The sequence below is a fragment of the Mobula hypostoma genome, chromosome 18 (genome assembly GCF_963921235.1).
Source record: "Mobula hypostoma chromosome 18, sMobHyp1.1, whole genome shotgun sequence".
Classification (NCBI taxonomy): Eukaryota; Metazoa; Chordata; class Chondrichthyes; order Myliobatiformes; family Myliobatidae; genus Mobula; species Mobula hypostoma.
In genome coordinates, this window is record NC_086114.1 from 65,321,160 (window position 1) to 65,346,412 (window position 25,253).

General features: G+C 41.8%; 1 protein-coding gene across 6 annotated transcripts in view; it reads left to right on the forward strand.

The window, feature by feature from the left end:
* myo9aa (myosin IXAa) overlaps positions 1 to 25,253 on the forward strand; it is a 366,573-nt gene that overhangs the window by 263,870 nt on the left and 77,450 nt on the right. For 5 of the 6 annotated variants that reach the window (XM_063071043.1, XM_063071045.1, XM_063071047.1 and 2 more), the window contains exons 19-25: positions 3,040 to 3,162; positions 7,166 to 7,246; positions 13,305 to 13,415; positions 14,237 to 14,359; positions 17,806 to 17,955; positions 18,964 to 19,268; positions 20,709 to 22,403. In XM_063071043.1, the coding sequence (XP_062927113.1) occupies positions 3,040 to 3,162; positions 7,166 to 7,246; positions 13,305 to 13,415; positions 14,237 to 14,359; positions 17,806 to 17,955; positions 18,964 to 19,268; positions 20,709 to 22,403 (2,588 nt within the window). The remainder of the gene's footprint in view (positions 1 to 3,039; positions 3,163 to 7,165; positions 7,247 to 13,304; positions 13,416 to 14,236; positions 14,360 to 17,805; positions 17,956 to 18,963; positions 19,269 to 20,708; positions 22,404 to 25,253) is intronic. The other variant, XM_063071046.1, reaches the window with a different exon arrangement.

Here is a 25,253-nt window from a genome sequence, read left to right on the forward strand (position 1 = left end):
GGAACGTGGTCTAGAAAAGAAAAGACATTTACATGTGCTTCCTGAATTACAAAAAAGCTTTTGACGGAGTCAATCATGAACAACTGGTCAATTACCTGAACTCATTGGGACTGGATGGGAAAGATGTTCGACTGATTGCGAGTCTGTACTGGCATCAGAAGGCAGTAATAAGAACTAGTGGTAGGAATTCACCGGAAGTTGAGATCCAAAAAGGGTTTTGCCAGGGCTGCATTATCTCCTCTTTATTATTTAATATTTACTCAGAGGTTATCTTCAGGGTGTTGAATGATGAAGCTAGTGTTCAAATTGGTGGAGTGACGGTGAACAACTTGAGGTATGCAGATGATTCAGTGTTGTTAGCCGAAACTGAGGATGAGTTACTGAGAATAGTAGATAAGATGAATGCTGAAGGAGAATGATTTGGAATGAAAATAAATGCTGCAAAGACGAAGATGATGGTAGTATCACGGAAGAAAGTCCCCAAGACCAGTATCAAAATTAACGGCGTAGGCATAGAGCAAGTCAAGAAGTTTGTGTACTTGGGACAGATGGTCACAGAGGATGGGAAATGTGATACAGAAATTAGACGAAGAATTGAGATTGCAAGATCAATGTTCCGGAGCCTGAGTGACATGCTGTGTGGCAAGAGGTTGGACTTTGGGCTGTGTTGTAGAATTTGGAAATGCTACGTCTGGAGCAGTCTGTTGTACGGAGTCGAATCGTGGACCTTATGCAAGGAAGCGCAACGACGACCGGATGCATTTGAAATGTGTTTAAGGAGAATGCAGAAAATTAGGTGGGTGATGAAAGTCAGTAATATGGAGGTGTTGAAGAGAGCGAGGGGAGAAAAGGAGTCGCTGAAGAATGTGCAGAAAAGGAAGCTGGAATATGCCGGGCACTTGTTAAGATGTGATGGATTGCAGAAATTGTTATTGGAAGGGATGATAGAAGGAAAGAGGGAAAGAGGAAGGCAGCGAACCACTTGGTATGATAATGTGAGGCAATGGACTGGGTTGAGTTATGCCGAGGCCAGAAAAAGAGCCCAAGGTCGAAGAGGATGGAGGTGCATAGCTGCCAACCCCGGATTCGGGACAGCACCCACTGACTGACTGATTAAAGGGGGGGGGGCGCGTAAATGAATACTTATGCAATTATTTTGTGTTTTACATTTGTAATTAATATAGATCACTTTGTAGAGATCTGTTTTCACTTTGACACGAAAAGTGTATTGTTCTGTTGATCAGTGTCAAAAAAGCCAAATTAAATCCACTGTGATTCAATATTGTAAAACAATAAAATATGAAAACTTACAAGTTGTGGGAATTCTTTTTATAGACACTGTAGATTTCAAATTCAAATTTGGCTCAGAAAAGGTTATTGTAAAACTACTGGACTGTTTACAAACCCATCTGGTTCTCTTAAAATGCTGGAGGAGCTCAGCAGGCCAGGCAGCATTTCAGCCCATAATGTTAACTGTAATTTTTTCCCATAGATGCTGCTGGCCTGCTGTGTTTCTCCAGCATTTTGTGTGTCTTACTCGGATTTCCAGCATCTTCAGATTTTCTCTTGTTTGCCACCTGGTTCTCTGATGTCTTTCAGGGAAGGGATTATGTGCCACTGTTCCAAAGTCTGGCCTCTGTGTGACTTCAGACTCATACACATCATTGTCTCTTACACTGTCTCATCTCTTAGGATGGACAATTAAGAGCATAGAGCATATAGCACAATATAGGACCTTCAGCCGACAGTGTTGAGCTGATCCTTTAACCTACTTCGATATCAATCTAACCCTTGCTTCCTACATAGCCCTCCATTTTTCTATCATCCGTGTGAGTCTCTTAAATATCCTTAATGCATCTAAATTAGTATCAGTGTTAATGTCAACATTCTGTGAATGGACTGTAAAACTTGCATTTCTCCCTTATCGTTTCATTATATGATGCATTATGGCTTGCATGTTTCACTCACGTATAATAGTCATAGTCATACTTTATTGATCCTGGGGGAAATTGGTTTTCGTTACAGTTGCACTATAGATAATAAATAGTAATAGAAATAGTAATAGTAATATTACTATTAGGAAATAGTAACAGTCATAGAAATAATAAATAGTAATAGAGTAGTAGTAGAAAACAGTAATAAATAGTTAAATAGTAATATGTAAATTATGCCAGTAAATTATGAACTAAGTCCAGGACAAGCCTATCGGCTCAGGGTGTCTGACCCTCCAAGGGAGGAGTTGTAAAGTTTGATGGCCACAGGCAGGAATGACTTCCTATGACGCTCTGTGCTGCATCTCGGAGGAATGAGTCTCTGGCTGAATGTACTCCTGTGCCCACCCAGTACATTATGTAGTGGATGAGAGACATTGGCCAAGATGGCATGCAACTTAGACAGCATCCTCTTTTCAGACACCACCGTCAGAGAGTCCAGTTCCATCCCCACAACATCACTGGCCTTACGAATGAGTTTGTTGATTCTGTTGGTGTCTGCTACCCTCAGCCTGCTGCCCCAGCACACAACAGCAAACATGATAGCACCGGCCACCACAGACTCGTAGAACATCCTCAGCATCATCCGGCAGATGTTAAAGGACCTCAGTCTCCTCAGGAAATAGAGATGGCTCTGACCCTTCTTGTAGACAGCCTCAGTGTTCTTAGACCAGTCCAGTTTATTGTCAATTCGTATCCCCAGGTATTTGTAATCCTCCACCATGTCCACACTGGCCCCCTGGATGGAAACAGGGGTCACCGGTACCTTAGCTCTCCTCAGGTCTACCACCAGCTCCTTAGTCTTTTTCACATTAAGCTGCAGATAATTCTGCTCACACCATGTGACAAAGTTTCCTACCGTAGCCCTGTACTCAACTCAATATCTGCATAAAACATTACAATGTGGTAATTTCTCTCACTGATCTTCTGATTCTAGCTTACACTCCTCTAATGCTGATTAAAACATACATGTTTTGAGATGTGAATATTTATGGCCGTGCTGGCAACTTGTTTAAAACCATGATTGGTGTTTTTCTCTATTCTGCAGCACTTATTAGATGTAAAGTCACTGAAGTACCTGGCAAGCCTGACTCTCCACGATCGCATCACCAAGTCTCTACTCCACTTGCACAAAAAGAAAAAGCCACCCAGCATCAGTGCTCAATTCCAGGTCAGTACACAGCATACTTCATGTCTTCTTTCATCTTCTGATTTTTTTTTAAACTGTTATTGAAGAACAACACACAAAAGACAACAAAACTCAGCTGGACAGGCATCAATTCCTGATGAAGAGTCTCTGTCCAAAATGTTGACTCTTTACTCCTCTCCTTAGATGCTGCCTGACCTGCTGAGTTCCTCCAGCATTTTGTGTATGTTACTCTGGATTTCTAGTGTCTGCAGAATCTTTTGTGTATATGTAGAACAGTTGGTGTTTGTCCACTAAACTCAAAAACCAATGTCTGTTTACTGGGTAACCAATAATCCAATGATTTCTGAAACTCCTTGAGTAATTTTATTTCTTTTGGGATATCTGTCATTTCTTAGCAGGTTCCAAATGTTTGTTCACCTCTCTTTCAACATTTATGACCTTCCCCACCAATTTAAAGAACATCTGCATAAAACAAAGCAAACAAATTGAAAGTAGAGATATATAATACTCCAGGAGGAGAAAACCATCAATTTATGTCATATGATTTCTTCTCGACCTTAGTTTTCTGTGCGCCCCAGGCAATTTGCTTTTTGCCACATCAGGCCTTGAAGAAAAATGTTACTCCTGACATGGTTTAGAACAGCATTAAATTAAGAATTGCCATGAGTTGTTGATGGAGATAATTATCACCCCACTTACCTTGAGATGTATTCACTGAGAGCAATGCCCTGTAAGAGGTCTTTATTTACTTTCTAATCTCTGTTTTAGTGGCAAAAGCAGCCTACACATTGAGATTGTGAATCATCTCCCATATAACTGTTCTACTGTCCTTTTCCACGTGATGTGGATATTGATCTTCTGGTCTCAAGTAAGGTGACATTAATGAAACTTTTCCATTGTTCCCCAGTAGACTTGTCCATTTGTAGATTTTTTTGAAAATATTTTTTTTAAATCAAAGTAGCAATTTTTATTTGCTACTTTGCAGCCTGTTCCTAAATTGCATCTTGGTATTACTACATGCAAGTATTGATTTGATGAGGCAAAGCAAATGGAATTAAATATTGTGGAATCATCAATGAATATCCTTGTAACCTTCTCATGAGAGAAAAGTCTTTGATGAAACAGCTGAAGAAGGTTGACCTGTGACACAATCGTGAGGAACTCCTACAGTGATGTTCCAGGGTTGGGATAATTGACCTCCAACATTTACAATCAGTGTATATTTTCCTTCTGCCTTGATGTCAAAGGAAGCATCTGTATCTCACCTCTGGTTTGGGCCAAGATTGCGATGAAACTCAGTAGGCCTGATGAAACCTAAACTGGGGCATTGTTGACTGTGTGCTGTGTTTAATTATCAAGTTTAATTATCATTCAACTAATCATACAGCCAAACAAAACAGTTTTTCTCTAGGGCCAGAGTGCACAACACACTTCCAACAACACACAGCACATGCGCATAGCTCATAGCACATGTGGTTGTGATAGCAGAAAAACATACAGTCACAAAGAAAAAAAAATAATATAGCCCACATCCTGAGTGGCATGGCCTGCAGATTGATGGTAAATTGCCCTGGTCCAGCTTGTTTTTCCAAAAAGTGAACCCAGGAGGGCAGCACTGAGTGAACATGAGAGGGTAACACCAAGCGAGCACTGGAGAGCAACACGGATGGGAGGGGCCAGCCCTCAATCCAGTATGGATTCCAGCACACCCATGGGGGCCTCTGCTCTCCCCTACACTGCCTCCATTGTTTCTTCCCCTGGGCAGCTGCAACAGGCGACCCTGCGGCATGACGGCCTAGCCCTCACCACAGCTGAGGCCACCCAGCTCCCCTGCCGTTGGGCTGAAAGGTTCGAAGTACATTTATTATCAAAGTATGTATACAGTGTACGGTCCTGAGAATTGTCTTCCCACAGGCAGCCATGAAACAAAGAAACACCATGGAGCCCGTTCCCTGAAAACACACAAAAAAAATCGCACAAGCAGCAAAAAGCAAGCAAATCACACATGGAATATTAAAAATTAAACTGCAAAGGTCCCGAATATGGCCTTGCCAATCGACCAGCGAACCAGACTTGCAGTTGATGACAGCTTCTGTCACTTTGCAGATAACTGGGAGCTGATTGATTGATAATCAGCTGGACTGGGTTTGTCCTGCTCTTTTGTGAACGGAACTTTTTTTTTCACATGTCAGACAGATGTCAGTGTTGTCACTGCACTGGAAGAGCCAGGCCATGGGCACAGTACGTCTGAAACACGTCTTCTGTTCGACACCTGGCTGTTGTCTAATCCTTAAGCTTTCGCCTGATCTAGTACTCTATGTGTTGTTTGCATTGTTCCCTCTAAGATACGCGGCTGCACAGTAACCAAAATGTTCCCTTGCACACCGCCTTTATTGCATGCAGCTCGGATTTTCTTTTATGTAATGTTAATATCATTTTGAAATTATGCTAAAATGTTTTGCTGAGAAAGTTAAGACTGGTTCAATTAAGACGTTCACTAATATATTGGACTAAGTGGTTAGGAACAAAGAATTTGATTAACTGTTAATTCTTGTTGACATCATTAGGACATTTCAAGCTTCTAATGCTGACTGCAAACGTGGATTCAGCCTTATGAATCCAATCAATTGTAAATCCAGAAACAGACTAGAGGTGGAACGTTTGGATAATCTAATGAGTATTAAGATGTATTTTTCATCTGGATGCAAAATTACTCTGTACAGTGTTTATAGACATGGATTTGTAATAATGACAGACAAGAAAAAGTTTATGAAACATGCAAGACATTCTTTGTACTGTATTTCATTTAATAAATAAAATCCAATGTATGTGATTGTTCAGTTTTATTCTGAATACTCATAGTATGCATATTACCAAAAAAAAGCATTTAAAATGCAGCACAGTTTTCAGACCAAGTAACAATTTCCTGCTCAGAGCAATGGTTGGCCTGGGCAGCTGTAAAAAAAAAAAAATAAAAATAAATTAGAGGAAATATTGGCTGTTTGTCAGCATTAAATGGAGTGAATTAAATTTAGATTTTAGAATTTAGATTATGAGGACACGCAGTCCTCTTTTATTGTCATTTAGTAATGCATGCATTAAGAAATGATACAATGTTTTTCCAGAATGATGTCACAGAAACACATGACAAACCGACTGAAAAACTGACAAAAACCACGTAATTATAACATATAGCTACAACAGTGCAAAGCAATACCATAATTTGATAAGAACAGACCGTGGGCATGCTAAAAAATCTCAAAGTCTCTCAAAAGTCCCATCATCTCACGCAGATGGTGAACCTCCAGCGCTGCAAACTTGCCGATGCAGCATCCCGGAAGCATCTGACCACAGTCCGACTCCAAGTCCGTCCGAAAACTTCAAGCCTCCGACCAGCTCTCCGACATCGAGCACCAAGCACCATCTCTGCCGAGCGCTTCGTCCCCGGCCCCGGCAATAGGCAAAGCGGAGGATTTGGGGCCTTCCCCTCCAGAGATTGTCAATCGCACAGTAGCAGCGGCAGCGAAGCGAGCATTTCAGAAGTTTCTCCAGGTGTTCTTCCATGCTTCTCAGGGCTGTCTCCATCAAATCAGGATTGTCCACAGCCCCCTAGTTGACACATACGATATCTTTTGGAATGGCTGCACATGCTGCGTCGCGCCACCACCTTCTCCTCCCTCCTTACCTGTAGACTGAATTGCCTGTAAACTGAATTTGGTAATGGTGGGGATCTGAGGAGAAAGTTGAGGTGAAACATCTATTCAGATGTCCTGACTGAAGATGACTTTGAATGGCCCTTCTCTCACTGAAGATGGAGATGTTCATGGAGCATGCTCCTCCCATTTATCTCTGAATTACCCACTACCATTCAGCTAGATTGCAGAGCATTAATCTTTAAATAGGCAGTGCAGTTTTTTCTACCTGCAAAACAAGAGATGGATTAATTACATTTTCTGACTTTCTTGAGGTAGCCCCATTGACTGAATATCATAGTAATTCACTATTTTATGCTTTATTTTTGCAGGCTTCTCTCAATAAGCTCATGGAAACTCTGGGACAGGCAGAGCCTTACTTTGTGAAGTGCATTCGATCAAATGCAGAAAAGGTCTTGTATGTGTTCCTCAAGTTAAAGATAAATTGATTGAGAAGCCTGAATAGAAGATTGCAATTGGGAGTGCAGGGTAAATTGTACAAATAGAAGAAGGGGAAAACAGCAACTAAAGGACTGACATATGCAGATTCTGGAAATCTGAAACAAAAACTGCTATTGCTAGAAATTCATAGGGGAAGGGCTAGACAGCAACTTTGCAGAGATTAGAAAACAACACGATCATTTTAAGTCAATAATTCATCTGAGTAATAGTTTGCAGTTGCATAAACTGCCTGATGTCCATAGATGCTTCACAAGGGTGCAGTCAAGGCTGAATGACATGAAGAGAAGCAAGATATTCAAGATTGTTTAATGTCATTTCCTGTACACAAGTGTAAGGAGAGCAAAGTATTTGCTACTCCAGATCTGATACGGCACCAAAGATAAAGAACACAATATTAACAAAAATTCAATAAATGTGAAGATGTAAGATAGATTATGTACATTACTTGTATGTCCATAAAGTGACGCTAGGCTGTACAAGTGACTGATAGGAAATAGTAAAGTTGTGGTGAAGTTTGTGGGTGAATCACTCTTTCTGCTAGGGGAAACTAACTGTTTCTGAGTCTGATGGTCCTAGCATGGATGTTATATAGCCTCCTCCCTGATGAGAGTGGGGCAAACAATCCATCAATAGAGTGGGTGGGATCCTCCTTGAAGATATTGGCCCTTTTCCTGCACATTTCTCTATATATGCCCTTGATGGCAGGTAGGCTGGTGCCTTTGATGTTTTGGGCAATTTTAATTCCCCGTTGTTGAGCTGCCTTGCCCACCACATTGCAGTGATGCAGCTTGTTTCAATACTGATGAAGCAGGCTGAAGGTACAGTCAGGGATCATGAGAGGAACTTATTACATCACTATGCAGGAAATGTTGATATTTCTAATCTCTCCCCCCACCCCCCCACCCCAGATGCTGCTGGGTTTATGGAATTCATCCAGCAGGTGACTTGTACTTCAAACTTTGGGGTATTAGTTGAAGGGATCGCTCTGTGAAATGTGGCAGTGAAATAGATTTAGTTTTATTCTGTGTAAATGTCACTATTATGCTAGTTAGGGAACATATTGATGACAAAGAATAGAGATCAATGAAGCAGGTTGGTGAGCAAGGTGATATTATTGAGGAGATGACCTGGCGGTGGGAGCTGCAGCAAATGGCTCTCTGGCACTGAGTCTGCCACAGTGGCTCAGAGGAGCTGAAGAGAGCTGCAGTAGTGATGGGAGATTCCACGACCATGGGAATAGACACAGGAATCTGTGGTTGCAGTAGTGATGAGAGATCCCATGATCATGGGAATAGACACAGGAATCTGTGGTTGCAGTAGTGATGAGAGATCCCATGATCATGGGAATAGACACAGGAATCTGTGGTTGCAGTAGTGACGGGAGATTCCATGACCTAAGGAATAGATACAAGAATCAGTGGTTGCAGTAGTGATGGGAGATTCCATGACCATAGGAATAGAGACAAGAATCTGTGGCTGCAGTAGTGATGGGAGACTCCATGACCTAAGGAATAGACGCAGGAATCTGTGGTTGCAATAGTGATGGGAGACTCCATGACCATAGGAATAGAGACAAGAATCTGTGGCTGCAGTAGTGATGGGAGACTCCATGACCTAAGGAATAGACACAGGAATCTGTGGTTGCAGTAGTGATGGGAGACTCCATGACCAAAGGAATAGACACAGGAATCTGTGGTTGCAGTGGTGATGGGAGACTCCATGACCAAAGGAATAGACACAGGAATCTGTGGTTACAGTAGTGATGGGAGACTCCACAACCACAGGAAACTGTGGTTGCAGTAGTGATGGGAAATTCCACGACCATAGGAATAGACACAGGAATCTGTGGTTGCAGTACAGACAGTCAGATAGTATGTTGCCTCCCTGGTGCCAGGGTCAGGAATCGGATTCACAGCATTCTTAAGGGGGGGAGTGAGCAGCCGGAAGTTTTGGTACATATTGGCACCAATGACATAGATGGGAAAGGCGAGGAGGTTCTGAAGAGAGATTTTAGAGAGCTATGTAGACAGCTGAAAAGCAGTACCACCAGATTAGTAATCTCTGGATTGTTGACTGCTACATGCAGCAGTGAAAGTAAGAGCAGGAGTGTTTGGCAGTTAAATATGTGGCTGAGGAACTGGTGCAGGGGGCAGGGGTTCAGATTTCTGGATCATTGGGTTCTCTTCTGGGGAAGATATGACCTCTATAAAAGGGACGGGTTACACCTGAACCCGAGGCAGACCAATATGCTTGCTAGAGTTGTTTGGAAGGGTTTAAGCTAATTTGACAGGGGGATGGGAACTGGAGTAATAGTGCTGAGGATGAGTTTGTTGGTTTACAAACAGAGACAGTGTACAATGAGACTGCTAGCAAGGAGAGGCTGATGATAGGGCAAAATAGCAATCAACAGGATGAGTTGCAATGTAAAAGGCAGACAAAATCAAAAAGGGTGAATACAGGACTGAAGATGTTATATTTGAATGCACGCTATACGCAAAATAAGGTAGGTGAACTTGTAGCACAGTACAGATTGTCATGTATGACTTTGTGGGCATCATTGAATCGTGGCTAAAAGAAGTTTATAGCTGCAAGCTTAACGTCCAAGGATACACATTGTTTTGAAAGAACAGGCAGGTAGTTGGAGGGGATGGCTTGGGTCTCTTCGTAAAAAAAAAACAAATAAATCAAGTCATTAGAAAGAGGCAACATAGGGTCAGAAAATGTAGAATCCTAGTGGGTAGAGCTAAGAAACGAAAGAAAAAGACCCTGATGTTAGTTAAATACAAGCCTCCAAACAGTAGCCAGGATGTGAGCTACAAATTACCACAGGATATAGAAAAGGCATGTCAAAAGGACAATGTTACAATGGTCATGAGGGATTTCAATATGCAGGTCGATTGAGAGAATGAGATTGGTGCTGGATCCCAAGGGGGAGGAGTTTGTAGAAAGCCTACAAGATGGCTTTTTAGAGCAGCTGGTGATTGAGCCCACAAGGATATCAGCGTTTCTGGATTAGGTCTTATGCAATGAACTAGAATGGGCAGTAATCTGGATATAATAGAATTCACCCTGACGCTTGAGTGAGAGTAGCTAAAGTCAGATGTATGGTATTATAGCAGAGTAAAGGAAATTGCAGAGGCACGAGAGGGGAACTACCCAAAGCTGAGTGGAAGGGAACACCAGCTGGGATGACAGCAGCACAATAGCTGGAATTTCTGGGAGCAATTCAATTCAGATTAGATATATTTCCAAAAGGAGAAAGTATTTATTCTAAAGGCAAGATGACACAACCCTAGCTCACTAGGGAAGTCAAAGCCAACATAAAAGCCAAATGGAGGGCATATAATAGAGCAAAAATGGGAAGTTAGAGGATTGGGAAGCTTTTAAAAGTTAACAGAAGGCAAATAGAAATGTCATAGAGGAAAAAGGTGGAACATGAAGGTAAGGTAGCTAATAATATTAAAGATACTAATAGCCTTTTCAGATATAGAAAGAGTAAAAAAAAAAGAGGTGAGAGTAGATAACAGACTGCTGCAAAATGATGTTGTGGTAATGGGGTTCAAGAAAATGCCAGATGAACTGATTAAGTATTTTGCATCAGGCTTCACTGTGGAAGGCACTCACAGCATACCGCAGGTTTGAGAGTGTCAAGGGGCAGAAGGGAGAAGGTACTTGGGAAATTGAAAGATCTGAAGATAGATAAGTCACCTCGACCAGATGGTCTACACCCCAGGGTTCTGAAAGAGGTGGCTGGAGTGATTTTGTAGGCATTAGTAATGATCTTTCAAGAATCAATAGATTTTTGCCTGGTTCTGGAGGACTGGAAAATTTCAAATGTCACTCCACTCTTCAAGAAGGGAGAGAGGCAGAAGACAGGAAATTATAGACCAGTTACTCTGACTTCAGCTGGGAAGATGTTGGAGTCCATTGTTAAGGATGTGGTTTCGGGGTAGTTGGAGGCACATGATAAAATCGGCCAAGGTCTGCATGGTTTCCTCAAGGAAAAATCTTCTGACAAATCTGCTGGAATTCTTTGAAGAAATAACAAGCAGGATAGACAAAGGAGAATCAGTGATTGCTGTGTACATGGATTTTCAAAAATCCTTTGACAAGGTGCTGCACATGAGGCTGCTTAACTAGTTAAGAAACCCATGGTATTACAGGAAAGATATGAGCATGGTTAGAGCATTAGCTGATTGGCAGGAGGCAAGGAATGGAAATAAAGGGAGCCTTTTCTGGTTGGCTGTCAGTGACTAATTGTTTTCTAAAGCGTCTGTGTTGTGACCAATTTTTTTTTAACATTATATGTCACTAATTTTGATGACAAAAATTGATGGCTTTGTGACCTAGTTTCCAGACGATACGAAGATAGGTGGAGGAGCAGGTAGTGATGAGGAAGCAGGGAGGCTACAGAAGGACTTTGACAGATCAGGAGAATGGTCAAAGGTGTGGCAGATGGAATACAGTGTCCGGAAATGTATGTCATGCACTTTGGTCGAAGAAATAAAAGCGAAGTCTATTTTCTAAATGGCAAGAATATTCAAAAATCTGAGGTAGAATGAGACTTGGGAGTCCTCGTGCAGGATTCCCTAAAGGTTAATTTGAAGGTTGAGTTGGTGGTGAGGAAGGGAAATGCGATGTTTAGGCTAGAATATAAAAGCAAGAATGTAAGGTTGAGGCTTTGAGGCACTGGTGAGGTCTCACTTGAAGTATCATGAGCCATTTGGGTCCCTTATCTAAGAAAGGATGTGCTGACACCGGAGAGGGTTCAGAAGAGGTTTATAATAATGATTCTAGGTATGAAAGAGTTACCATATGAGGTCTGATTGATGGCTCTGGGCCTATATACACTGAAAATCAGAAGAATGAGGTGGGGTCTCATTGAAAGCTATCAAATGTTGAAAGGCTTCAATAGAGTGAATGTGGAGAGGATGTTTCCTATGGTAGGGAAGTCTAGGACTAGAAGGCATGGCTTCACAATAGCAGGATGTCTATTTAGAACAGAGCTGAGGTCGCAGTTCTTTAACCAAGGAGTGGTGAATCTATGGGATTTATTGCCACAGGTGGCTGTGGAGGCTAAGTCATTGGATATATTTAAGGCAGAGATTGATAGGTGGTTGATTAGTCAGGGCATGAAGGGTTATGGGGAGAAGGCAGGAGATTGGGGCTGAGAGGGAGATGGATCAGCCATAATGAAATGGCAGAGCAGACTAGATGGGCCAAGTAGCCTCAATTCTGCTCCTATATATTATGGTCTAGATCTTTGAGGTAATGTGATTGATCAGCAAGGGAAAATATTGCATTAAAGGATAAATAAGCAATTGAAACCCACTGTAAATTAGAATGGTGGAAAGAGTTTGGGCAAAAATGATGTGACTAGATAGGAGAGATTATCCTGATGAAGGATCTTGCCTTAAAATGTTGATTGCTTGCTCATCTCCATAGATGTTGCCTGGCCTGCTGATTTCATCCAGCATTTTGTGTGTGTGGCTCTGGATTTCCAGCAACTGCAGAATCTCTTGAATTTAGGAGAGATTATGCAGCATCATCAAGATCTCAAAGGAAACCACTTATGATTTTGTTTGCACAAAAGAAAAACAATCGGAATAATTGAAGCATGGAATTCCAAGTGACACTCAGAACACGCTGGAGGAACTCAGCAGGTCGGGCAGCATCCGTGGAAACGATCAGTCGACGTTTCGGGCCGGAACCCTTTGTCAGGACTGTGCTTGGCTAGTGATAGGACATTGTTGGACTTGGGAGTGGAAAAGAAATGGAATGAGAACTAATGGGACTCAAATGTGAGTTGTCAAAGAGACAATGTGATAGAGCTTGCATATCTTTGATAGTAATCCTATCAGTTAGTATGGGTGAAAGTTTCTAAATGCAAGAAGTATAATCAGAACTTAAATAAAAATGGGATCAGGGCGCTATGGTGTGTTTCTTTGGTAAGGTGAGAACACTGCTGCCAGCTGCTCTCTGTAACATCTACTTTTGTCAACTTTGTAGCTTCCATTGCGTTTCAATGATCATCTAGTCCTGAGGCAACTGCGGTATACAGGCATGCTGGAAACAGTCAGGATACGACAATCTGGCTATGGTATTAAGTATACCTTCCAGGTAAGTACCTCTGTGTATTGGTGTGTTAATGCACTACTCAATTCTACTTTGAATCAGGTTCATGAATTGTAGCAATTTAAAAAGTACAACATGTTACAGATCAGTTGATTACAATTTGAACTGAATTTCAGTGACTGAAGTATCTGCATATCACTGAGCCAAATGCTCAGGCCCGATAGAATTTGGCCAGTTTGCATGTCATTTGAAGTGGTTAATTCAGATTTTTAAAAATGATGAACAAGTGACAGCTTATATCTGCTAAGATAGGAAGTTGTAGAACTGAGTTGAGATTTTATTAGCATTAAGATTTTCAAGTTTAAGTAGCTGGTGGTCTTCACAGAGAAGACTACCTTCAAATCCATGCCCTATCTAATTGGGCCATTCAACCACTTTGTCTCTTTAGGATGAAGATTTTCAGATTTTACTTTAACCGCAGTCTACAGTTCATAGGTGCTGTTATTTTTCCATTCAGCACCTTCCTGGTCTTCAGAATATAAATCCATGACATTAACATTCATAAGTATGTTTCCAGCAGGATTTCACGCTAATGATTAGGAGGGACCAGTGATGTTTTCTGTCCTTTGTCTCCGGTTTCATTACCCACTAATTGATGCCTTTGTTGAGACTGCTTCATTCAGCAGGGCCTGGTTGGATCCTAATGGTGATTTCACCATGCGTGTAACACATTACTGCGGAGGAGTGACTTGTACTCCCAGTTGTGGCTGGGTAATACCTTCCAGCAGCAGTGTATTATTTAAAACATGTTAATTAGTTGATGCATTAAGTAGAGCTGATGTGAGATATGCTTTGAAATATTTCAGGAATTTGTGGACCATTTCCGTGTGCTCTTGCCGCAAGGTACCACCTCTTCCAAATGTAGTATTCAGCAGTTTGTGAGAAGTGTGAGCCTCAACGTTAACAGTTATCAAGTCGGTGAGACAATGGTAAGTTTTATTATATGAAATGACAATTCTACTGAATTGGATTGGAAGTGTGCTGAATTGAATTGGACACCGTACAATATCGATTTGCACTTGCTGGTATGAGTCATGAGAAAGTTAGATGGGCCCATCATGAAAGTTTCAACCTCTCCCCTTTCATTATCCGTCTTCATACATATGCCAATACTTGGAGACCTGGTTCAAGAGGTAAACTTCAGTCATCAGCGCTTCTTTAATGCTTAATTTAATTTAATTTATTTAATTCTTCCAACTCTTATGTTCAAATACTATTGCTGCCCCCATCACTGTGCAACTTCCAAAGTTGATTGGAAAGGGACACCAGCAATTTGGAAAATACAGGATAGGGGAATCCCAGTAATGAAGTAGTACCCTAAAAGGAGATGAGGCTGCCGTGGGGAACAAGGGAGAGGGCATCTAATATATCAAAAATTTGTGGGAAGTAGAGATTGGGAAGCTTTTTAAAAAAACAGAAGACAACAAAAAAAAATAGAAAGAAAAGATGAAATATTAAGGTAAGCTAACCAGCAAGATAAAAGAGGATACCAGAAAGTTTTTTCAGATATATAATGAGTAAATGAGAGAAGAGGGTTAATATTGGACTACTGGAAAATGATGGTGGAGAGTTAATAATGGGGAGGAAGCAACAAAATAGCAGATGAACTTAAGTTTTTTTGTGTCAGTCTTCACTGGAAGACACTAGCAGAATGCCAGAAATGCGAGTGTGTCGGGACAAAAGTGAGTGGAGTTCCTATTACTAAAGAGAAGGTACTTGAGAAACTGAAAAGTCTAAAGGTAGATAAATCACCTGGACCAGATGGGCTACACCCCAGGGATCTGTAAGAAGTAGCTGAAGAGATAATGGAGGCATTAGTAATGATCTTTCAAGAATCACTAGATTCTGGAATGGTTCTGGAGGACTGAAAAATTGCAGATTGCACCCCATTCTTTAAGAAGGGAAGGAGACAGAAGAAAGGAAGTTATTGGCCAGTTCACCAACCTTCAATGGTTGCAAAAATGTTGGAGTTTATTATTAAGGATGAGGTTTTGGAGTTTTTGGAGGCAGATGACAAAATAAGCCAAAGTCGGCATGGTTTCCTTAAGGGGAAATCTTGCCTGAAAAATCTGTTGGAATTCTTTGAGGAAATAACAGGCAAGATAGACAAAGGTGAATGAATGAATTTTATTTATTTGGATTTTCAGATAGCCTGTGACAAGGTGCCGTGCATGAAACTGGTTAACAAGATAAGAGCCCATGGTATTACAGGGAAGATGCTAGCATGGATAGAGCATTAGCTGATTGGCAGGAGGCACAGAATTGGAATAAATGTGGCTTATTCTGCTTGGCTGCCATTAAGAAGTGGTGTTTAGCAGGAATCTGTATTGGGACTGCTTCTTTTCACGTTATGTATCATTGAAGGAATTAAACACTTTGCAGACAATGTGAAGTTAGGAGGAGAGGCTGGTAGTGTTGAAGAGGCAGGGAGACTGCAGAAGGACTTGAACAGTTTAGGAATGGCAAAGAAATGGCAGATGGAATATCATGCCAAGAAGTGTACTGTCAGGAACTTTGGCAGAAGGAATAAAGACAGACCATTTTCTAAATGGGGAAAAAAAAATCAAAGATCAGAGGTACAAAGGGACTTGGGAATCCTCATGCAGGATTCCCTAAGGGTTAACTTCCAGGTTGAGTCCTTGGTAAGGAAGGCAAATGCAATGTTAGTATTCCTTCTGAGAGGGCTAGCATACAAAAGCAAGGGTATAATGCTGCGGTTTTATACGGTAGTGGTCAGACCGCACTTGAAGTATTGTGAGCAGTTTTAGGCTCCTTACTTAAGAAAAGATGTGCTGGCATCTGAGTAGATGCTGAAACTATTACGCTCTGCCTTAAATATACCCAATGACTTGGCCTCCACAGCCATTTGTGGATTCTGCAGATTCACCACTCTCTGGCTCAAGAAATTCCTCCTCATCTCCATTCTAAAAGGATGCCTTTTGAGGTTGAGGCTGTGGCTGTGTCCACTGGTATTGGACTTTTCTATCATTGGAAGCATTCGCTCCACATCCATTCTACCAAGGTCTTTCAACATTTGATGAGGACACCCCTCATTCTTCTGAATCCCAGTGATAAAGGCCCAGAGCCATCAAATGCTCCTCATATGACAAGCCTTTCAGTTCCGGAATCATGTTTGTGCACCTTTTTGGAACCCTCTCCAATGTCAGCACATCCTTTCTTAGATAAGGGGCCTAAAACTGCTCACAGTACTCCAACTGAGGCCTCACTGGTGCTTTATAAAGCCCCAACATAATCTCAAAATTAATGTTAACATTGCATATGTCTTCCTCACCACTGACCAAACCTGCAAATTAATCTTTAGGGAATCCTGCACAAAGACTCCCAAGTCCCTTTGTACCTTAGGTTTTTTATATTTCTCACCATTTAGAAAATAGTCTACGTCTTTAATTCTTCTACCAGGTGATTGTACAACTGGTCTATTTTACACTTCTCAACACTATATTCCATCTGCCACATTTTTGCCCATTCTCCTAATCTAAGTCCCTCTGTAGCCTCTTCTTCCTTAAAACTGCCTGCCCCTCCACCTGTCTCCATATCATCCACACACCTGGCCTCAAAGCTATCAATTCTCTTATCCAAATCATTGTCATATAACATGAAAAGAAGTGGTCCCAACACAGACCAGTGTGCAATACCACTGGTCACTGGCAGCCCATCAGAAAAGCTCCCTTTAATCCCACGCTTTGCCTCCTGCCAATCAGCCAATGCTCCATCCATGCTCATATTTTTCCTGAAATACCATGGACCCTTAACTTGTTAAGCAGCCTCGTGTGGCACCTTGTCAAAGGCCTTCTGAAAGTCCAAGTACACAACATCAGCTGATTCTCCTTTGTCTATCCTGCTTGTTATTCTTCAGAGAATTCTAATAGGTTTGTCAGACAAGATTCTCCCTTAAGGAAGCCATGCTGACTATGGCCTATTTTATCATGTACCTCCAAGTACCCTGAAACCGCATCCTTGACAATCAACTCCAACATCTTCCCCACCAATGAGGTCAGACTAGCTGGCTTATAATTTCCTTTCTTCTGCCTCTCTCCCTTCTTGAAGAGTGGAGTGCCATTTGCAATTTTACATTCCTCTGGAACCATGCCAGAATCAAATGATTCTTTAAAGATAATTATGAGAAGAGGCAAATCAGTAGGGTTGAGAGGGATAATCAATCAGCCATGATGGAATGATGGAGTAGGCTCAATGGGATAAGTGGCCTAATTCTGCTCCTCTGTCTTATGGTCTTTATGGTAATACACTAGAATGATTTGCTTCATTAGTGATGCTGTTTGAGGGAATGCATTTGCATCTTTACTTGTTCCTACTTCCTTAACTCTGTAATATTGTTGTGCATGTCCCTCCATAGATATTTATGAAGGAGAGTGAGCGTCAAAGGCTGCAAAACATGTTGCACAAGGAGGTCCTAAGGAGGATCATTTTGCTTCAGAGTTGGTTTCGCACTGTGCTGGAGCGGCGACAGTTTCTCCAGATGAAACGAGCAGCAGTTGTGATACAGGTTTGAACTGAACTGAACTGAAAGCTGCTATAATAAAACCCTCTGCACTAGTTTAACACTAAGCTTGAAAAGAAGCAGATCTGATGGCAAGCAACAATAAGTAACACTCTGCTGCATCCATTTATTGTCCAAAGTGTTGCCTGTTTGGTGCAAACAGCCTGTGCTGTAAACCTTGATTATACAACTGGTCAATTTTGTTTGAATCCCCTGAGTCTGCTGACTTTTAAAATAACTTTATCTTGTTTGCTTAACTGTCAATTCTTTGCAGACCTGTTTTGGTTCTCACACATTAGGAATTGGGCTAAGACAACCCAAAATAGTTTTCTTTCTGAATTTTTGTAGATTGAACTTGATAGCAGAAGTAACACACACAAAATTCCTGACGCTGCCTATAAGGAGTTTGTACATTCTCTTGTGATCGCATGTGTTTCCTTTAAGTGCTTCAGTTTCCTCCCATGGTTCAAAGATATACCAGTTGGTAGGTTAATTGGTCTTTCTAAATTGTCCTGTGATTAGGCTCGGATTAAATCGGTAATTGCTGGGTGGTGCACCTCGAAGGGCCTATTCTGCGCTGTATCTCAACAAAAATAATTTTCTTTTTAAATGCTGGAGGAACTCAGCAGGTCAGCATCTGTGGAGAGGAATAAACAGTCTATGTTTCAGGCTGTTTCTGTTGACTCTTTATTCCCTCCCATAGATGCTGCCTGACCTGTTGAGTTCCTCCAGTATTTTGTGTGTGTTACTCTGGATTTCCAGATTCTGCAGAATCTCGTGTGTTTATTGAACACAGATGGCTGAAACCAGCTGTTAATTCCCCCTTCCCAACATGTACATTCTCCTCAACGAATTACGCTGGGTTTTTTTACTATTCGGTTACAAAATTAGGTTAGGCATCCTTTTTGGAAAAATGCCTTTTTAACAATATTTGTTGATTATTATGGCAACACAAGCAGAAGTGATGTATTCCAAATTTTCTCTGTTTTTTCTCTTTTCAACTTTCCTTTGCAGAATTATTGGCAAAGCTACAAAATGAGGCAGAATCTCATTTGCACAAACTCCAGTGTCTTAGATGCAGCAGCAACCAGTATTCAGGCCATGTGGAAAAGCTACAGCCAGAGAAAGATGTACTTGCAAATGCGTGATGCGGCTATTGTTATACAGAGGTGCTGGCGAGGTTATTGCAGGTGCAAGCTTGCAGCACTCTGCATTCAAACATATTGGAGAAGGTACAAGGAAATGCAAACGTACAGAGCTTTCAGGGATAGTATCATTAAGATTCAAGCAGCAAACAGAGGATTTGTTGTGCGGCGCAGGTAACTAATTGTACAAGACTTGTTTTTGTCTCTTGTATACCTAAATTTGAACTAATTCTTGACCATTTGCAGAAATGTATATAGCATGTAGGTCATAGATACTCTCACTGCTACCCCTTGTAATTTACATTCAGGTTAGAAATATAAGAACGTAAGACATACAAGCAGAATTAGGCTATTTGGCCCATTAGGTCTGCTCCACTATTTGATCACGGTTGATTTATTTTCCCTCTCAATCCTATATTCCTGCCTTCTCCCAGAACCTTTGACACCCTTACAAAACAAGAAGCTATCATTATCCGCTTTAAATACACCCAGTGACTTCGCCTCCACAACTGTGTGTGGCAATGAATTCCACAGATTTACCACTCTGGCTAAAGAAATTCCTCCTCTTCTAAAGGGATATCTGTATTTTGAGGCTGTGCCCTCTGGTCCTAGACTCTCCCACTATTAAATTTTTAAAAAAACCTCGCTAAGTCCACTCTATCTAGTAGTTTCAATATTCCATAGGTTTCAGTGAGATCCCCCAAATTCTTCTAAGCTCCAGCAAGGTCCAGAGCCATCATGTGCTCCTCATATGTTAACCCTTTCATTCTTGTAAATGTCCTCTGTTTCTGTTCAATGCCTGCACATTCTTTCTTAGATATTGGGCCCAAAGCTGCTCACAATACTCAAAATGTGGTCTGACAGATTCCTTGAAGCATTATGTCTTTGCTTTTCTATTCCAGCCCTCTCAAAATGAATACTAATATTATATTTGCCTTCCTTGCTACTGACTCAATCTGCAAGGTAACGTTTATGGAATCCTTTGCACCTCTGATTCTGTATTTTCTCCCCCTTTAGAAAATAATCTTTGTCTTTATTCCTACTACCAAAGTGGATGACCATACATTTCCTTGCATTCTATTTCATCTTCCACTTCTTTGCCCATTCTCCTAATCTGTCTAAAGTCCTTCTGCAGACTCAACACTACCTACCCCTTCAACTGTCTTTGTATCATCTGCAATCTTGGCCACAAACCCATCAATTCTGTCATCCAGATCATTGACATACAACGTAAAAAGAAAGGTTTGCAAAACCGACCCCTGTGGAAGAGCACTAATCACCAGCAGCCTACCAGAAAAAGACCCCTTTATTTCCATTCTGCCTCCTGCCAGTTGGCCAATCTTCTACCCATGGGCTGTTATCTTGTTAAGCTGCCTCATGTGGGGCACCTTGATAGAGACCTTCTGAAAATCCAAATAAGCAACTCCATTGGCTCTCCTTTGTCTACCCTGCCTGTTATTTCTTCAAAGAATTATATATTGGTTTATTCAGTTTTCAATCAAATTGGAACCACTGAGGGCATTTACTTGACCTTTTAATTAATAAAAAACAGATCAAGTTGGTAGAGTTCAACCCCTTTAATGGTCAAAACTGAATTCTTGCCTTTTATTTCAGATTGCAGGCACTGAGAAGACAAAAGTTCAAAGACAAGAGAAAACACCTGGATTATGAACAAAAAATGGGACTGGATAAAAACTTGGAGGAAAGGTTTTCTAAGCTCGCTGTATCTGATCAAGACAAATTAGAACTAAATGAGAGCCCTGCTTCAAAGGAGACTGACATTCAGGATGTACCTGCTGACTGTAACGATGTATCCCTAGACATGCAGGGTGGAGCATTCAACTTTGCCAGTGTTACAAATTTGCTCCAGGATGTTACGGTGAGGGAGAGACCAAAATCATTGTCTGGGGACCCTGAGAAGCAGAAAGTGGTGCGTGCCAAACGACACAGTCGGAGAATGAGAGAATTGGAGCAGGCCATATTCAGTCTTGAATTGCTGAAGGTGAGATCAGGAGGTGTGTCTCCCTCAGAGGAGGGGCGCTGGTCTAATGAGCTGATTTCTGATAGTGTGAACTCCTTGTCTCCTCAGGGAACACCAGACAGTGAGAGCTCAAGAGGTAGTTTTGAAGTACCCATTGGCGATGATGGCCAGAAGAGACACCTCTGTTTATCTGTTTGTGATGACCTGGTGTCTGATTCCAGCCTACAAACTGCTCAGGATAATTTTTCAACCAGTCCAAAAGTCAATGATCATGATTTATCCACTGGTCTGCAACTCAATGGAAATAACCTGTCTTCCAGTCCTCCTAATAACACTAATTGTCATAGTCATGTTTCTGTGTCTCCTGAAATAGCCAGTGGAGAATTTGAATTTCAAATATCAAGTTCTGAAGATCGACCTCCCAGTCTGAGACCAGTAGAGAGTCTGTATTCTAGTCCCAAGCTGGATTCATGTTTGTTGCCCGATCACGACAGTGTACCCAGTCACCTGGTGCCAAATGACAACACTGCTGTAGGCATTGATGACTGTAAGATAGAAGACATTACCACTGAACCCAAACCAAACGGAGAAGGAGCTGACAAAGCTTTGCCAAACTGTGCTGAACTTGCTGTAACGGATGACGCAAGCATGGATTCCTTCTCACATACTAAAGTTTTAGAAAAGCTTGAATGGTTGAATGTACAGCAAGCAGAGAGACAAAAGCAAAAACAGCAGCAGGATGAGAAGGAGATGATGGAACAGATAAGGCAGCAGACAGAAATCCTTGAGAAACAGCGCAAGGTTTTTGAGAAGCAGGAGAAGGACATGTTTGAGAAACATAGAGGGGAAGCTCTGCAGAAGATAGAGCAGGGCAGACAGAATGATTCCCCTCAGGTTTATTCCAAATCTCCAAGCAAGCAAGTAGACAGGCCCCAGTCTTATCTTGTCATGCACTCGGACAGAAAATGGGATCCAAGTTCAGAAAATCCTTCAACAACAAGTACTGAGGCTAAGTTAGTGAACACTGCAGAATCTTTTGATGTAGACACTATCTCAGGTCTACCCACAGGAAGAAACAGACCAGTGAGCATGTTTTTTGAAACAAAAGAACTGCAGCCATCTGGCCAACAAGAAATTAATAAGCCAGCTGGCTGGACCCCGAAGCTGAGCTTGGAGTCCCGTGAAACCTTTCCTAATGCAGAGCGTCTCCGAAAGGCTGCACCTCAAAAAGGGAGCGCAGGCACTAAAGAAGAGTCACCCAGTAATATTGCCAAGGACAGGACCAATGCCCTATTCTTTTTGCCAAAAGACAAGAATACACTGAGCAAGTAAGTTTCTTTTCTTGATGATTCAGGAATACAAATAAGCTGTAGAGGTTTGGGTAAAGTCCTTGTGTGGTCGTATATTAATATACAACACCAGTAGAATAACCAGTGAATGCTTGGTCATAAGACAAACATTGGCTAGAGAGTGATGATGGAACGCTCCAACTGTGGAAAGGGTCATAGAGAAGTACAGCAAGAAACAGGCCCTTCGACCCATCTAGTGCATGCCGAAACCATTTAAACTGTCTACGCCCATTGACCTGCACTGAGAGCATAGCTCTCCATATCTCTACTATGCATATACCTACCCAATCTTCTCTTAAACACTGAAATTGAGCTCGCAGGCACCATTTGTGGGGAGCTCATCCCACACTCTCATGACTCTTTACTACCACTGTCTGTCTTCTCTCACAATGCAAATGTCTAATCCAATTTACTACCTCATCCTGAATGATAAGCGACTGAACCTTCTTGACCTGCCTCCCATGTGGGACCTTGTTAGATGCCTTACTAAAGTCCATGTAGACAACATCCACTACCTTACCTTTACCTACTTACCTGGTAACTTCCTCGTAAAATGCTATAAGATTGGTTAGATATGACCTACCACGCACAAAGCCATGCTGACTATCCTTAATCAGTCCATGTGTATCCAAATACTTATATAACCAAACTGTTAGAATACCTTTCAAAAACTTTTCCACAACTGATATCAGACTCACTGGCCTATAATTTCCTGGTTTCTGTTTAGAGCCGTTTATAAACAGCGGAACAACATTGGCTATCCTCTAATCCTCCAATCCTCCGGTACCTCTGCTGACTCGAAGGATATTTAAATCCCTCTGCTAGGGCCCTGGCAATTTCTGCACTTTCTTCCCGTAGGGTCCGTGGGAGCACCTTATCAGGGCCTGGGCATTTATCCACCTTGATTTGCCTCAGGGTAGATAACACCTCCTCCTCTATAATCCGTACAGGATCCATGAAGTTGATGCTGTTTTGCCTCACTTCTATAGACTTGGTATCCTACGCCTGAGTAAATACAGATACAAAGAATTCATTTAAGATCTTCCCCATCCGTTTTGGCTCCGCACGTGGATTACCATTCTGGTCTTCCAGAGGACCGATTTTGTTCCTTACAGTGCTTTTGCTGTTAACATATCTGTAGAATCCCTTGCAATTCTCCTTCACCTTGTCTGCTAGAGCAACAATGCCACCTTTCAGCTCTTCTGATTTCTTTCTTAAGTGTTTTCTTGCATTTCTTTTACTCCAGAAGTACCTCATTTGTTGCTACACACCTATACCTGCTATGCAACTCCTTATTTCCCTTAACCGGGGTCTCAATATCTCTTGAAAGCCAAGGCTCCCTACACTTGTTATCTTTACTTTTTATTCTGACAGGCACATTTAAACTTTGTACTCTCAAAATTTCATTTTTGAAGCCATCCCACTTTCCAAGGACACCTTTGTCAGAAAACAGGCTGCCCCAATCCGCACTTGCCAGATCATTTCTGATGCTGTCAAAATTGACTGTTCTCCAAATTAGAAGCTCAACCTGTGGACCTGACCTATCTTTTTGCATATTTACTTTGAAACTAATGGCATTGTGGTTACTAAATGCAAAGTGTTCCCTTACACCAACTTCTGCCCTGTCTCATTCCCTAATAGCAGATCTAGTATTGCACACTTTCTCATTAGGACTTCTACATGCTGATGAAGGAAAACTTTTCTGAACACATTTGACAAACACTATCCCATCTAGTCCTTTTACAGCATGGGATTCCCAGTCAATTTGTGAAAAGTTAAAATCACCTGCTATAACAACCTTATGTTTCTTGCAACCGTCTGCGATCTCTGTACAAATTTGTTCCTGTAAATCCCTATGATTGTTGGGAGGCCTGTAATATAGCCTCACTAACCTGGTAATATCTTTCTTATTTCCCAGTTCCACCCATAAAGCCTCACTAGTCGAGTTCTCCAGTCTGTCCTGACAGAGCACTGCCGTGACATTTTCCCTGGCTAGTAACTTGTCCCCTCATCTTTTAATCCCTCCCGCTCTCGTCACGTCTGAACCAATGGAACCCCAGAATATTAAGCTGCCAGTTTTGTCCCTTCTGCAACCAAGTCTCTCTAATGGCTACAACATCATAATTCCATGTGTTGATCCATGCCCTGAACTCATCTGCCTCTCCTACATTACTTGCATTGAAATATACACAGCTCAGGACACAAGTCACACCATGCTCAACCTTTTGATTCCTGACTTTGTCTGAGGTCTTACTATTATCTGCCTCTGGAACCTCTCCAGTAGCTCCTCTGGCACTCTGAATCAGAATACTGGATTTGGATTCTGATTCCCTGGTTCCCATCCTCCTGCAACTCTAGTATAAAGTCCACTGTGCAGCATGAACAAACCTTCTTGCTAGAATATTAGTCACGCTCCATTTCAGATGCAAATAGTCCCTCCTTTGCAGGCCCCACCTTCCCTGGAAGAGAGCCCAATGATCCAAAAATCTTACGCCCTTCCTCCTACACCAACTCCTTAGCTATGTGTTAAAACTGTATTCTGTGCCTAGTTCTGGCCTCACTAGCACGTGGCATGGCTAGCACTCTTAAGATCACAACACTGGAGGTCTTGTCCTTTAACTTGGCACCTATCTCACTATACAGAATTTCATCACTCATCCTACCCGTGTCATTGGTGCCAACATGGGCCACGATCTCCATCTGTTTACCCTCCCACTTCAGAATGCTGAGGACTTGATCCGAGATATCCCAGACCCTGGCCCCCGGGAGGCAACATACCATCTAGGAATCCTGTTCTCACCCACAGAACATCCTGTCCATTCCCCTAAC